The sequence below is a fragment of the Camarhynchus parvulus genome, chromosome Z (genome assembly GCF_901933205.1).
Source record: "Camarhynchus parvulus chromosome Z, STF_HiC, whole genome shotgun sequence".
Lineage (NCBI taxonomy): Eukaryota > Metazoa > Chordata > Aves > Passeriformes > Thraupidae > Camarhynchus > Camarhynchus parvulus.
Window position 1 is genome coordinate 22,093,029 of NC_044601.1, and position 15,451 is coordinate 22,108,479.

The following is a 15,451-nucleotide window of genomic DNA, read 5'->3' on the forward strand; positions in this document are numbered from 1 at the left end:
TGCCTGTTCTACAATCACAGAACAAGAAATCTTTCTCATCAGTCTAATAGGCAAAAAACAAAGAGAGGAGTGAAGAATAGTAAATAAATATTTGGGGGAAGCAGTGATTGAACAGTGTGAGGAATTAAACAGATGTCAGTGTGACAACCTAACAGGCCAGCTGCCCAAATGCTGGTACATTTTCAGTAGCTATCACAGCAGAGGTTGTCTCTACAGACAGATTTCATAGAGGAAAATGAGACAGTTTTGATAGAATTTGTGGAGATTCTGCTTGAAACATGAAGGTTTGGAAGACATCAACATTATGGTCAGTGATTCCTTTTAAGAATCAAAACTTGTATTTACAAACCAGCCATGAAGTTGAGACTAAATGCTTCTCTGGTTTACCTCTTGGATCTGCACATCTGTTTTGACAAATCTTCCCATGGCTTTTAGTACATCATGCAATAATTCATGCCCATATCTGTAAAATTGAGATAAAGATCCTTCAAATGGCATATTGGCAAATATACTAATTTTCATCTCATTTGAAAATACTCACACTATTTAGTGATTATTTACTATGCTGCAAATACCAAGTATGCAAACTGAAGTTTGTAACTATGGCCTCTTTTCCCTCTTTTAATGAACTACCATCAATATTCAATTTAGACATTTGAGCTGCATGAAATACAATAATTACCCTTCATTTTCATTTCCTAGAAAGATCTGGTGTTTGTACTTTGGTAATGTGAATTCTTTGCATGAAACAGATAATGTCTCTGAGGCCATACAGCCAAACTGAGCTAAAAAGACTAACCAGTAATGTGTCTAACAAGCTGGTGTTCTGTTGCTGTCTTGAGGGTAGCGTACAAAAAAACACTTGCACTATTCTTTTCGTTTGAAAATAAGGGGACAATTTTCCAGCAAATTTCTCATAAATTTAGAATACAGAAAAGCTCTGTAAGGGAACAAGTTGATATGACACAAATCTGCTACAACTTGCCTTTTCTAGTGTTAGCAATAATTTAGATATGAGGATTTTACTTCAGCATTTTATACCCACAATTTACAGCATTTACACCCTCTTGTAAAATCCTAGTGGATAAACCCACTTCTAGAGTCAGGATTCCCAAGAGTACTTAAAAGTACCGAAACAGTCATGAACAGACTAATTTTTAAAGTCTTCTATGTTTGATGAGCTATTCTTTGGCATTAAACCCTGATCAGAGTTGAATCCTCTGAAAACTCTGCTCTGCATACTCAATTGAATCAATCGTTACAAATAGCCATCCCTGGAAGGAAAATCTGCACCTGAATTTCATAGCTCAAACATAAAGAGAGAGGAAGAAGCCAAAGAGCCACAGAAATTAAAGGAAACCAAAACTTGTTGCTTACCCTTGACTTAAAAGTGGCCAATTTTCCGTAACAAATTCCCAGGCTATATGGTGCCCAATATCTTTAGTCACTACATGTGAAATGATGACTGAAGTACAATTGGAAGAAAATAATGTGTCACTGAGTCCATATTGCAAGTATCTGTTAGAAAAGCGGGAAAGAAGTGAACCTTTCACTTGTGTTTTAAAATGGAAATATACAGTATTGCAATCTGGAAATGAAATCCAGTTCACAAAAAATCCTATCTCAACTAATATCAGCATGTGGAAGGTTATACCAACGTTGGTGTCACCCTGAACTGTGTATTCAGCTTGGATTTTGTCCTTAACATTTGTTCTTGCACACGGACTCTTCACTTCTTAGTAAAGTGAGGGTGTAGAATATCAAATGGACATAGACGTGTTTCTTATCTTGGCACCAGAAAGACAACTGCTCCTACCAGTTGGAAAGGCAGACTGCTCTTCACCTTCAGGCAATTCACCTCATTGTGACTCAGATGGAGCCTACAGAGTATGCCAGTGAGACAGTTTTACACAAAAACAACCGGTTTATAGGGTCCCCTACAACGAGACTCAATTAGAAAATTTTTATGAGGACTAAGGCAGGATTTCAGAAGTGTCTTCTAATGATGTCAGTGGCAGTGAATGCCTGAACATCTTGAAAAGTAATTATTCTCTGTCTTGCCTCAGTGTTTTACCTTGCATGCTCCTACTTCCAAATGAACCCTTTTGGAATTATTTTCTCATAGGGTGTTGCAGGTAGCTGCTCTATGGGTAGAGTTGGGTTTGTCCCCTTTTGCAGGCCCTATGTTTAACATAATGGACATAATTGTGAGTGCCAGGGAAAGCACATCTTAACATTCTTCACCCCCAAACCACTCCCTGGATGGCATTTCAAAAAACAGATTGGTTTGTCAGCTACTGAAGCACATGGAGGAAGAAGCTCATAACAACTTCCTTATTTACCAGGGAATGGTGCTAGTCTGTTCCAAGAAAAAGGCCATAGGATGATAGGTTAAGGGGGAAATTAGTATGGGTGGTTGGGCGTCTCTTTGCAACATTTCTTATTTTATTCTCTTATTCATATTTCTTATCTTATTCTCTTATTATCTTAGTCATATTTTTCTGTCTTCCAAATGACCACCACACTGGAAGGACTAAAGCAATACTTCCACACCTTTAGACCCACGGAGTTTATGTGAATGTTTGGATGATAATTCTTTAGACCATCACTGCCAAAATTCCACCCCTTTAACAAATGCTTTAGCTACTACAAATGTGAGTGATTAGAGAATTCAACATCATTTTAGTGGCAAAGATACAAATGACAGTAAAATAAAATAAACACAGCGTTCCAAACTATGTTCTGGAAACTTTTGGACAAGATTCTATGATATATGTCTTAACTTTTTGGTTGGTCCATTTGGAGTCAGGACTTAAGACCTGATGGCCCACATGTTGTATTTGCAGAAGAATTGTTTATTGCTGTTTGTCCCATTTTTCATACTTGCTCCCTAACAAAACTCTTTAAAACTTTACCAGTGGTTGACAAGACACATGTTTCTGTGGCAAGCAAACCTCTACCAGCTTTGCACAGTAAAGTATTTACTTCTACATACACAAAGATATACTTTGATCAAGGTCACCTGTAAAGTAACCATGACTCTTTGGCACAGCTCATGGCATAGAGCAGGATGTCTTCATCTTCCTCAACAGAGTTGGTATGGTTGTACATTTCCCATGCAAAATTCCATTCTTTATCACTTCCTGCTGCAACACCATAGCAGCAGACTGTTCTTCTAATTAGAAAGGGGATTCTGCAAGGTAAAATATGATTTAAAGGTACTGTACTGTTGTAGAGACAAACCCTGTTGTAAATGCGTAACTGAAACCAAATGTTTATTTACAGTTAAAAGATACACAAAAATGCAAATATAAAATATCAGTGTAAATAAGGATAGGAAATCTGTTTGCTTTATTTATGATTTAAATGTTTTAAAAGCATGCAGTTTAAAGGAAACAAAAAACCCCAATATTTTTAGAGCAATTGGACCAGAGTATTTTGTGTACATACAGTGTCAATACCACTGTTCCTCATCACAGCCTAGGAAATGGATCACACAATTAAAGAGTGGACTAATGCATATATGCATCATCCCAGACAAGCCTTTTCCAAGTTCCTTCAGTGAATGCACCCAGAAGGAAAAGCCATTTGCAGCACAGAAGGAAACAGAAGGGACATTTTTCCATGCAACAGGCAGCCTCCTATTACTCCCTCCCCAGGGAAGAGTCCTCAACAGGGCAATGAATTTCATAACAGAAACTAACTGCAAACTTTACCAGTGTAATGCTCCATATGCAAAGGCTGAACAGGAAATTTTTTCTGTAGCAATGATGTGTCCCTAACATTAAGACATTGTAAACACTTTTCAGTGAAAGCAGTGTTCTACTATGCAGGCTATCTGAAAACAGTTTCAACTGATGGTATTTTTGACTAATACCCTACAGAAGAATGGGTCCAATTGCTATAAGCAAAACATTTGACTTCCCTATGTCATACTGTTGGTCCACTTATGATTACATTAAGCCAAGATTGTAAACCAAGGTGTAAAAAACGCCCTCCCTTTGATCAGGGGATACACTTAGAAAAACAGATAACTTTCTGGTCAGAAAAGCCATTCTTCAGGCCCAAAACTGAAAACAGCAAATTCAAATTTAAATAATTTGAGAAAAATTCCTGAGTTTCAGCAGATTGTCCTAGAGAAAATGAGGATGATACCAACAGAGTTAGTGAGTCAGAAGGAAGGATATATGACATCAGTCTTTAGAGTACAAGGTAGAGAAAAAGAAGTTTTAAGTTTTGGATACAAAAGACTAGTAGGAAAGAACAAGAGACTTGGGTGTTTTACATGACAGACATCTCTTGTTAGTGAAAAGGCAAGATGGAGGGATTTTGGTAGTTCTGTTGCAGATGTGGGGATTTCATTTTCATACTAACAGAGAGCATAGGCATATTCTATATTTACTTTAAAAATAGTTTGGATTAATTTACCGGGACATAAGTGATTTGCCACCAAGAATGACATGTAGAGTAGTTTTGTCAGTCTAAAATATTGCCCTGTGAGGAATCCTTCTCTAACAGATCTGAGTTACAGGGTTTAGTAATTTGTTTCATAATCTTTTCACAATGTTGCAGTAAGAGGTCATAGTAAGGTGACAACAGGGTAAAGCTATTGTGGCCAAAGTACAGCTATTTATTTTGCTACTGAAGCTGCTCCAGTAGTTGCAAGAAAGTGTTCATTAATAAGTGTAAAGTTGTATGTGAGTAGACAAGTTCTGTGTATCAGTTGGCTGCAACTCTGTCGTACAACATTTGAAGCTGGCTGGACAGGCAGCCTACTATGGGGTTTGCTGGCTGGTGGCATCTGTGGGGGCCCTGAAGTGGTTTATGTTGTGTAGTTCCCAGAGGGTGTCCAGTATGGTCCAAAAAGGGACTTTGGAGCCTGAGGTTATGTTAAGTGAGGGGTGTGATTTATTCATCTGGAGTAAGCTGTGTGATTTGACATTACTGAATAAACTTGTCTTTCCTAGCTGTGTGATTTGACATTACTGGCCTGCCAGGATCCCTCATTTCTGGATGTTGGGTAAGATGCAAAAAGCTGCTGGAAAGCAGGGCAGGTTATTTTACATTGCTGTTTTGGAATCAATCCAGAAATAACATGGCAATTTCTTAACTTATGCGAGTAGCAGCAGTATATGTGAACCTTTGGTAAAAAGGTAAAATGGACTGAAATACTGTCCCTCCCCCAAGGCTAGTTTCCTTCTTTCAAAAGACAAGCCAGTAACAGCATCTAAGAGAATACGTTAATTTATCAAGCTTCACTACACTCCTATAATGAAAAAAGAGTAAAACTGAGAAACTGGCTGGGGTTTACTGCTCTAGTTATTTCCATGAAACAGATAAAAATGCACTGTACTAAGTCTAGTTATGTTCTGCCCAGAACAATTTGGAAATGTTCAGCTGAAAGTTGATCACCCAGTCTGAAACAGAAATGCATTATTTGGTTCCACAGATGTGAGAATCCTTCTGGGTTCATTTTTTAATGATCATGTTTAACTTAACCAAATTCAGAGTTTCATTTTTTCCACACATAAAGCCCAGTAAGATGCATTTGAACTTTTCTCAGTGCCAAGAAGGACAGCAAAATTAATATTCTTAATCAAATTCAAAACCCAATCAGCTAATGTATTTCACAGAATTTTCAGCTATTCAGGTCAAACAAGATATGTAGTATTCCATCACCTCAAATATTATTAGTAGGGAAAGATAACTATTTTGAAAGCAGATTGACAATTCAGCATAGCACTGTTGCTTTTAGTGTGGAATTGCAATAATATTGTCTTTAGAATGGAACAAAATTTATGTAGGCTATTTAAACTTTTCAGTCTAACTGCAAAACTCAGTTTGGCTTTTATAAGGATGATCACTATGAAACTATTTTAGAAAACTCAAATATAATGGTACAAGTTCAGTTTACTTAGCCAACTACATGTATCAACATATATCAAATAAAGCTGAAAAGTTTATCACAACTACCACAAATAAAAAGAAACTTTAAATACTCACTCACCAGTGCCAACACTATTTGACTATTGCATAGAAAAACATCAAAAGAAAGAGGGAGGAAAAGAGAATAAGAATTTCAATACATTGTAAATTTTTTTCAATGATACAATGGTTGAATACAGAAAGCCTCTTCCTGAAAGTCCATTGTCACAGACCAGACCCCTGACCACTAGGCTCCAGTACCAGCATAAGGACTGGCAGCTATTCCCAACACCTCTTGATGTGAACACAGAACATGCAAGGCACTTTGATGGCTCACCATGGGCAGATGGCTGTATCATGCAAACATCACTTCACTCAACATTGTTAAGAGAAGCTTAAAAGCTGAGTTGGTGTACGTGACAACCCCAAGGCTGTACTACTGCAAAGGGACTGGGCCACTTGGGATATTAGCACTCCTAGGAGGTTCACCTGTTACATGGCTAACCAGCTTTTGGTCTCCGTGGCAAAACCTGCATCCTCCAGCCTGTTAGGTCTATGTAAAAAGCAGCAATTATGAAATCATCATAAACCTGGGATTTGGGGAAGAGGAGGAGGTTGGGTAGACATAATTGTCTTAAATTCTGCCATTCTGTCAATAAATAAGAGCAGTGTACAGAGGCATTTTTCATTCTGCCTCTCCCTTGTCACAGCCTTTTAACTTTCCACCTCCCTTAGACAGGCACACCTCTAAGAGCAGATCACCATTCTTACTTGTACTCAGGGTTGTCCCTCCACTTAGCATACAGTTCAGATGACAGGTCCAAACAGTCTTGGAGGCCCAGCCAGCACGCTGTTGCCAAGAGTTTTTCCAAATACACTCTTGAAGGGAAGTTAAAACAGTAAGAATAAAAGATATGCATACCACATTTGGCGTACTTGCACTGTGCGTGACCACCACAGTTTCAAAACATGATGCCATTAACCCACAAGAACCTCTACTAGGAACAATTGAGTTTTAATAAAATAATTAAACAAACAATAATGGTCCCCAGAATTAGTATTAGTGGACATATAGTGAGGCAACCTATGTATTATATTTTTTGTAAGTTTTTTGTGTGGTTTATATCCCCCTTGGAAGTTTTAAGGCACTGGTTGCATCTAGTCCAAATCACTCTGAAGTTTAGGCCTGTGGCTGCAGTGGCCTTGCAAAATGAGGTATTTTGAAGAGCTAGTAATTGACCCAAAAATCAGATCTTAAGTTCATTGCTGTCCGTTTTTCTTCAACTAGAAGCAGCCTGTTCTCTGACAAATGAGAACTGCCACTAAAATTAAATGATCCTTAAAATTAATGATCCTTAAACTATCACCCTTTATGTTCCTGTCAAAGGTGTCACACTTACAGAACAGTAAAATTACAACTCAGTTACATTCCCATTAGTTATAGAATTATTCCTGTATCTTGTATTTAAATTTACTTGAGCAAACTACAATGTATCAGATCCAATCACACCAGAAAAATCTCTTAAGAAAAGCAGGATACTTACTGAGCAAAATAGTCATCTTCCAAAGCATCAGCATTTTGACGAATAAAACCTGCATAATAATGGTATATTGGCAACATTCTCTTTAAAAGGTATTTCTTTTAAAAGAAGGGAAAGAAAAATTACTTTCATTTAGATACAAGTTTTTATTTTCCTTATTTACTCAATTTATCCTAAAAATTTATGGCTATTGATGTCTTGAAAACACAGAGCATTAAATTAAATATAAACTGGGTCTAAAATACAATATATCTGTACTTCAAACTGGCACACTGCCAGATGATTTCACATCACTAGGACCTTTGAACTTAAAATGAAAGACAACAAATTCTCAGGGAAACAGGCAAAAGCCCTTCTCAATAGAAAATACTTTGTTCTTCTCACTTATTTTAACATACCTTTACGTTTTAGAACTTAAGACAACTAATACTGTGGGGCTGTACTTTAAACATAAGTGGAATCTTCAAACAGTAGTCAAGGAAATAAATGTGACAGTAATATCTCAGGTAAGTCAAATATGGGAGAGAATAATTTCATTTAGTATCTAAACACTATTCCTTCTTTCACTCCATGAAGGTGAATGGAAAGCAGTACAAAGCACAGAGCACAAATATACTATATGCCTTTTATACATAGCAGTGTTGGTCCTTTCACTTACTACTGACAGACAGTTCTGTTTTCCAAATTCACTGTTTCAAAAAACCAAGGATGAAGCTTAATGTAAGGAATGTGAATGCATTTCTGCTTTTCAGTAGGGATCAGATAAGACTCAATGGGACTTATCATTGACTAATACGTATAATTAAGTACCTCCTCCTTTTTAATAAAACCCCAAAAGTTGCTAAAGTCATGGAAAAGGAATCACAAGCTCTCTGACTCATCATAGCCACCACTACATGCTTCAGAATTTAAAAATCAATAATTTTAGACTAATGTATTTGTATGGTCTAATATCTTTGGTAACTAACAAAATGGTCATACCTTTAAAAGTGGATATACTTCATGGTTCTTCAGCGTACTTTCCAAATTCTCAGGTATAAGGTTTAACAATACCACATTCCATATGAAGAGTTCATCCTCTCTGGCAAGGTATTTCGTTAGCTCAAGTGCTGTTTCAATTGGAACATATCCAAAGCTATGTAAAAAAACCCCAAAACAAAACAAAAAGCCCCACACTTTTTAGCACGCTTATTCACATTAACCACCTACCACACGTATATGTTTATTTATGGAGCAGACAATAAAACATCTGTATACTGTGTGAAAAGTAACCTAGAAAAGGCACTGGAAAAAATAAAAGAAATATAAATGAATGGTGATTTTAGGAGTTGAACTCTAAAAACATCTATGAAGGAGCACTGCGCTGCTGTCAAAGGAATAGGCCAATCATGGCAGTAAGCATGGCAGCATGCACACTCTGTGTCTGCAGGATATGGTACAAACACGTTGACAGCAGGTGTCTGTCCCACTGGATCAGAATTAAGAAGAAAAGTACTGTTTTAGTTATAATACAACTTTATTTTTATTGTGAAACAACTTGTTTTCATTACATATTCTTTTGTGGAATATTGCAAAAGTCAAAGCAATTTAATTCACAGGCACACTATTTGTGGAATTAACTTCTTCAGCATGACATTTCTGTCCCTCAGTGTGTAATAAGCATGGAATTCATTTTTTCACCAAAAAAAATCCAATTCAAGTCCCCCCCCCTACAGAAAAAAATATTTTTTGTGTACTTATATAGCAGCGCAGTTCTGTACTTCACAGTTACATTTCTTGTTAGCTCCTAGTTTTGAGCTCTCTTCTGGAAAAGGACATTCTTACTGGAGGAGAAATGGGAATTTTTACTTCATCCTGTCAGAGGTACTTCCACAGGCCCTGAAGCAGGGCTGTGTGCTTTGGTCACCTCATCCCTGAGGTCCCTCGTCATAGGGACACCCTCATCATCCGTGTCTGATGTTTTTGGCACCTCTGGCACATGTGAGGCACAGACACACTTAATGCTTCTCAGCTCCCTACAACATTGCTGACCTCCTTAGCACCACAGACCTGAACAACCAAGTCATGACTCAGAAAGAGAAATTTAAAAGGTTTTGAGTGATGCAGTACAGCACAGTTGAGATAGTCCAGAATAAATGAAGGAAGATTCAGAATCTTCATTTGGAGTATTTTTTCTGTTAAATACAGGTTAATCCCCTAAGAACTCATGGCAGTGCAACTATTTAAAATCATTTCCTTGGAACAAAAGAAATTTTGAAGTAAATCACTCAGCACTGACAAAAGAAGAGATTAAGTAACTCCCAACCATTTTGTCAAAGCAGTTATTCTTCGGAGGCACACATGGATAGGAGTGAAGGAAGCAGAACTAGAAATCTTGAGTGCAATCATATTTTTTAATCAATTTCTGTAACATATTGGAAACATACTTACTCTGTCAATGCAAAAACATCATCTATCAGCTGGAACCTGCTGACAGCGGGGATAGCCTGCAAAAAGCATTGGTGTTGTGTTAGTTGATTTCAACATGTCATTAAGAGTTTACAAAAAGCTTTACGATGTTTCAGAACGTCCCTAACAGGTCTTCTATATCAAAACAGCCTACAAAACATTGAGAAATGGATCCTGAATTTTAAACTGAAATTATTTATGTGCTTTAAGCGATATGTGCTGTACACAGAGCTACATAATTTATATTACGTTGTATATAAACATATAACTACGGGCCATTAAGCAGAGAATTTAAAGACCCCTCTTACTTGCATGCTGTAATTGAAATTAAAACATGGAAATGCCACATTTCTTCAAATATCCTAGCTACACAATTTTGGTACATTTTTCCCTTTTGAGGTTTAAATACAGTGGTGCAGAGCAGCATGTCTATCACTACCATGAAATAAATGACCCAGGCACACCATGGCTGTTTCTCTGTGTACACGCATGTATCTCATGCTCTTGTGGCAGGACTGCTGTCCTCTTTGTCCCCTCCCTGTTCCACGCCCCTGCAGTTTACTGTTTGAGCAAACATTCCCTGTGACAGCTGGAAGCATAAAGCAGGACAGAGATGCTGAAAGCAGACACAAGTCAGGTGTCTTGGGCCGACACCCACCAGGCAGGAATGCGAGGCTGGGTGGAAGCCGCATGTTCTCGTTCCACCTCTGGATACCAAGAAACATTAAATACAGCATGACCATGAGGAACAGACGGTTTGCACAACTGCTACCAAGAACACTTCCCACCAGGAAGCATTGCCACAAAGAACAGACAGTTTGACCACAGTACCACCCAAGGCACTTTGCAAAATTGTGGTTAATAAGGCAGAGAATGCACCCTGATTTTGTGCATGACTGGGGATTGTGAGAAGTTGACACAAAATTGTAGGCACAGAACGATGTGTCTGTCCTCCTCACCCTTCCAGAAGGGATGCCTTATGGTAAGACTTGCGTCCTTGGCCATGCTGAATGTTTTCACTCAAGAAATTAGGCTTGTGATGGCAGTCCTACCGTTAGTGTTATCCACAGCTCTTCTGCAGTTGTCATGGTCAATCCAAAATAACTCCTTTGTTGTCTTTAATAGCCCATGCTACTTGTGAACCTGTCTTGTTTGAATGTGACCAAACCTATACTTAATAGACTATTCCTGCCCCTCCTGTCTGGCCCAGAGTTACATTTTTGCAACCCTGTATGGTGCCAAAAAATGGCCCAAGTCAGCACACACCCAACATCTTGATGATATAGATCTGCCCTGAAAGAAAGAAGCCTAGAAGAAATGAAGCCACTGTGCTGTAGGAAGGTTTCATGTGCTCTGATCAGCCTCGTGTCCAGACTCTCTAGAGAAAGATTGCACTGATTACTATTAGGTCAAAAGGTTAAATTTTTTCACTTTTGTTACCAAAACGAATGAGCTGACACTACTACTGCATCTCTGGCTCACTGTAGGATTAGGCAACACTGAGATCATGCAACCCCATATAAAGTCACATTTGTTCTGTACCACTTTCACCTTCAGTTCAGGTTATGACAAGTCAAAGGTGGGATGCAATCTATTCTAAGTCACTGTCTACAGAGGACTGAAAGAGCTCAAATAGAATTCATTGGAACTTCTAGGAAAATTATCCACAAAAATCCAAAACCAAAAATCCAAACAAACAAATCCACAAAACCCTGACCAACCAACCCACAAAAAAAAAAGTCAGGTGTTTTTTTTTTTTAATTCTACAGGCAGAAACACTATGGTTTGACAAAACATGGAAATAAACTTTCTCACAATTTTCCTTCTTCATAATTACTTTGTACCAGCTAAGGCTGAAATCCCACATTCATACTGAAAGCTCCTTGAGAGAGATTTAAAGGGAGTAGAAGAACCATAGGATAGTAGCACAAATTTGAAGACGAAATGTCATGTAAAGTTGTCTGGAACTGTTCAGGCCTGTCATCTTCCACTACAAAAAGCCACTGACTAGTGGTGGGTTTGTCATTATTCCAGATTTTCATCAATGTGATTCCAGGTAAAAACTGCATGAAAAAATATATAGAAAGAGTCTGCTCATAAGCTTGAGAAAACAAATATGATCTTACCTTTGGATCATTTTCAAGCAAGTGTGCTAATCTCTTCAAGTTTAATTGGTCATAGTTCACTCTGTAGTATCCACTTAAATTTACATTTAGCAAGATCCAGTCATAGTCTGACTCTGATACTTGCATTTCAGGAAACATTTCTGCAAAGTGACATTAGAATGTATCATTTTGTTTTCCATGCACTGCTTCTTTTGAATTTACAAACAATGGACTTGCTACTCCTCTGAGGTATGAAACAAGTTTGAGGCTGGACTCAAAAAGAACCCCCCAAAAGCTCAGTGCACTTGAGATCTCTGCTCTGCCCAGCAAGATGACTTCAACAAGCCAATGGTTCCTCAGGTACTGAGCACCTTTGGATTCTAAGGAGTAGGCTGAAGACCCACTTTGCTCCAGCCCTTTAGCTGAAAGGCAGCTGTGAGAATTCAGGAAGTTTACTCAACAGTAAATTCTCAGGATGAGAAGCAATATCCTCCCATGCCTGTTGCAGGGCACAGATCCACAGCCCACCTGCTGCTCCCAGCTCCAAAACACAGTGGTCAGCACCTCACAGAAGAACTGACCACCCATCTCCATTTATTCAGATAAATGCAGATCAAGGGGGAAAAAAACCCAAACCTATTAAGTTTAACCAAGAGACAAGTAATCAAAAATGCTTATTTTAAAGAAGATAGTTCCATAGTCCTTTTGAGCTACATCACTCACTAACAGCTTCCTCCTGCATTCCATCTCACTACTCATATGTTCTTGCCTGGTTGACTGCTCCTGAGAGCCTACTGTGCTTTGAAGGAGCCAGTGCAGCCCTGAAGGCTCTAAGCTGCCTCATCAGAAGAGTATTCTGTTTTCACATCCTGATTTGAGAAGGCACACTCTGTTAAGACAGTAAGTCCATACTGGTGAGTAGTCCACAGCCATCAGAGCTCTGCTCTGAACCCTCCAGTGTTTAGACAGAGCAAGTACTGCAAGATTCATCTCGTGGTCAGAGGAATATACATGCATTTTTTCTTGTTTGCCTGTCTGTATACAGTCGAATTAATGATCACTCAAGCTATCTTACTGCCTAAAAAAAAAGAGGAAGTAACTTTTAACCCCTGCCAACACAGGGTGGAGAGCTGCAATGCACACAGCATATTGAAGATTTGCTCTCAAGCATTCCACTGCATTAGTCTCTGCATCTGATTTTGACTCATCTAAAACCTGATGCATGCCTGACTTGCCAAAGCAAAATGATTACCCCATTCTAATGATTATACTTCTTTCTCAAAAAAAGAAAAAAGAAAAAAGCTATTGGAAAGCACTGAGTTCAGAAAGAACTGAATTTTTTATTTGGAGACACCTATAAAATCACTTTCTGTTGTAAGAATTTAAAATTTTAAAAATCCTATTATGTTGATAATTTTAAATTTAATTTGCATAAACAAATTAAATGCTGTTGAAAACATTAATTTTCCTGTTGTTACAGGTATTAATGTCCAATAATATTTGGGTCACTTCCCAGAGCCAGTGTTAATTTTTTCAGTCTTCTATCTACTACTTGAGCTGACAATTTTCTGATATTTCACAGCTGAGATCCTGTCTATATTCAAAAGCTGTCATTAACATCAATGAGATCTGTTGGGGGAAGAATATTACAGAAGCACGAGGACCTAAAAGTTTGGATTTGTGTAAAAAATTATAAAATACTAATTTCTGTGGAAATCTCTACTCATAAAATGTATTGTACCATCTTATTAAAAACTCAAACTTGCACTGAAGTTTGATATAACAGAGAAAAGAATATTATATTGACCTAATGGAAAATCTACTGCTATTTTGTAGCACAAAATCATTGCTATGGATAAACAGAGACATTTCTGTATTAAAGTTTTATCTCCCTATTTAATTCAAATATATCCTTTTTTTAAAAAGACTTTCAAGTGTTCTCATCAGCTTTTAGAATGTGCAAACAAATACATTACTTACTGCTGCTTTTATCTAGCCAGGTTAAGGGTTGTGATGATCCATTTCTCATCCAAGAAATAGGAATGATCCAGGTGTTACTTGACAAATAAAAGGATATGATTAAAATTCTTATATTTAAAAACCCCTCTTAGAAGACGCTAACCGACAGTGCAGATTAGTTCCATCTTACAAGAATATCCATCTACCTTCTGTCCTCTCTGATGCACGCAACCTCATCAGATAATGGTACTTCTGCTGGATCAGCATTTATCTTCTCCAAAAGGGAGCTTTATGAAGGCTTTTAAAAGGCACTCATATCAAGAATATTGTTCAGTGCTAGGTATTTCAATACCATTGTTTTTCTGTTCTATCTTTCCTTCTCCAGGCAGCAATTTTATTCTCTACTCACTTATTACACTTCACCCTATTTCTGGAGACCTTAAAGCTACTTTTCAGAAGCACATCTACCAAACAAAGGTCCCAGGAAAGCAAACAACTGTCTTTCCAACAACTGTCATTTCTTTTCTGAGGGACTGTAAAACTCCTTTCTGGTAAAAGAGATGAAAGCTTCAAATGCCTGAAAAATTCTGTAATATGGGTCCTGGGCTTTCTTACATTCACACAGTAATTTGTGCTTGCTAACTGTACAGGACTTCACACTTGTGACTTAGAATTCCTTATCTGAGCTAACCAAGAATATTGAATGGATTAATGCTTTACAGTTCCTGGAGATCGGGAGCAAAGGAAGCCCTGTGGCTCCTGTCAAAATTCCTTTTATCTGTTTGCATTACCAGCAATAATTTCCAAGGAAAAACTGCTTTGGATTTTGCTCTTTACACTTTTTCCTCACATGACAATTCATCTCATGGGCTCCATCCATGCACCCCAAAACTCATAAAAAGTGCTTCTTCATAAATGCTCAAACCCTAGCCAGGAGTTTCCAAAGTGGGTGACGAAAGGCACCTACTTCTATCATCATTTTCAGACATCTAGTAAGTTTTCAAAAGCCCCAGACACTTAGCAATGCTCATTGACAAGAACTTAAAACTGTTGTTCGGGTATCAGCACTTTCTGAGAAAGGGGTCATTTATTTAAGTATTTAAATGCAACCCTTCTATCCTCATCAGGCAGAAGAGACTGGGAATGTGTGCACTGGAAAGAAGCTAAGCATGGCTCATCCAGGTCCCCAGGCCGTAGACCTAAGGGATGAGGAAAGAAGAAAATGCCAGGCAAAAATCGTGCCTGCAACACACTCATCGCATACGTCTGATTTGGAAAAGTCACTTATTCCAGAGGAAAGCAACTTTTCGAAAAAACAAGCAGAATCTGCAGAACTATTGCAAACTCCAGCAAAATCTCAAACAGATTTTACTTGACTGTTCATCACAAGAAAAAAAACACAAGTTAAAAAATCAGATGATCAAAACATATTGTCTTAACTGAAGCATTTTCTGTAAAAAACAGGGTATAAAT

General features: G+C 37.9%; 1 protein-coding gene across 1 annotated transcript in view; it reads right to left on the bottom strand.

Annotated features, from left to right (window-relative positions):
* The window catches only part of LVRN (laeverin), a 33,747-nt gene that overhangs the window by 707 nt on the left and 17,589 nt on the right, over positions 1-15,451 (bottom strand). The window contains 9 exon segments of the mRNA XM_030968585.1: positions 388-463; positions 1,378-1,518; positions 3,023-3,193; positions 6,697-6,804; positions 7,470-7,564; positions 8,448-8,601; positions 9,897-9,952; positions 12,041-12,180; positions 14,000-14,076. Of these exon segments, the coding sequence (XP_030824445.1) occupies positions 388-463; positions 1,378-1,518; positions 3,023-3,193; positions 6,697-6,804; positions 7,470-7,564; positions 8,448-8,601; positions 9,897-9,952; positions 12,041-12,180; positions 14,000-14,076 (1,018 nt within the window).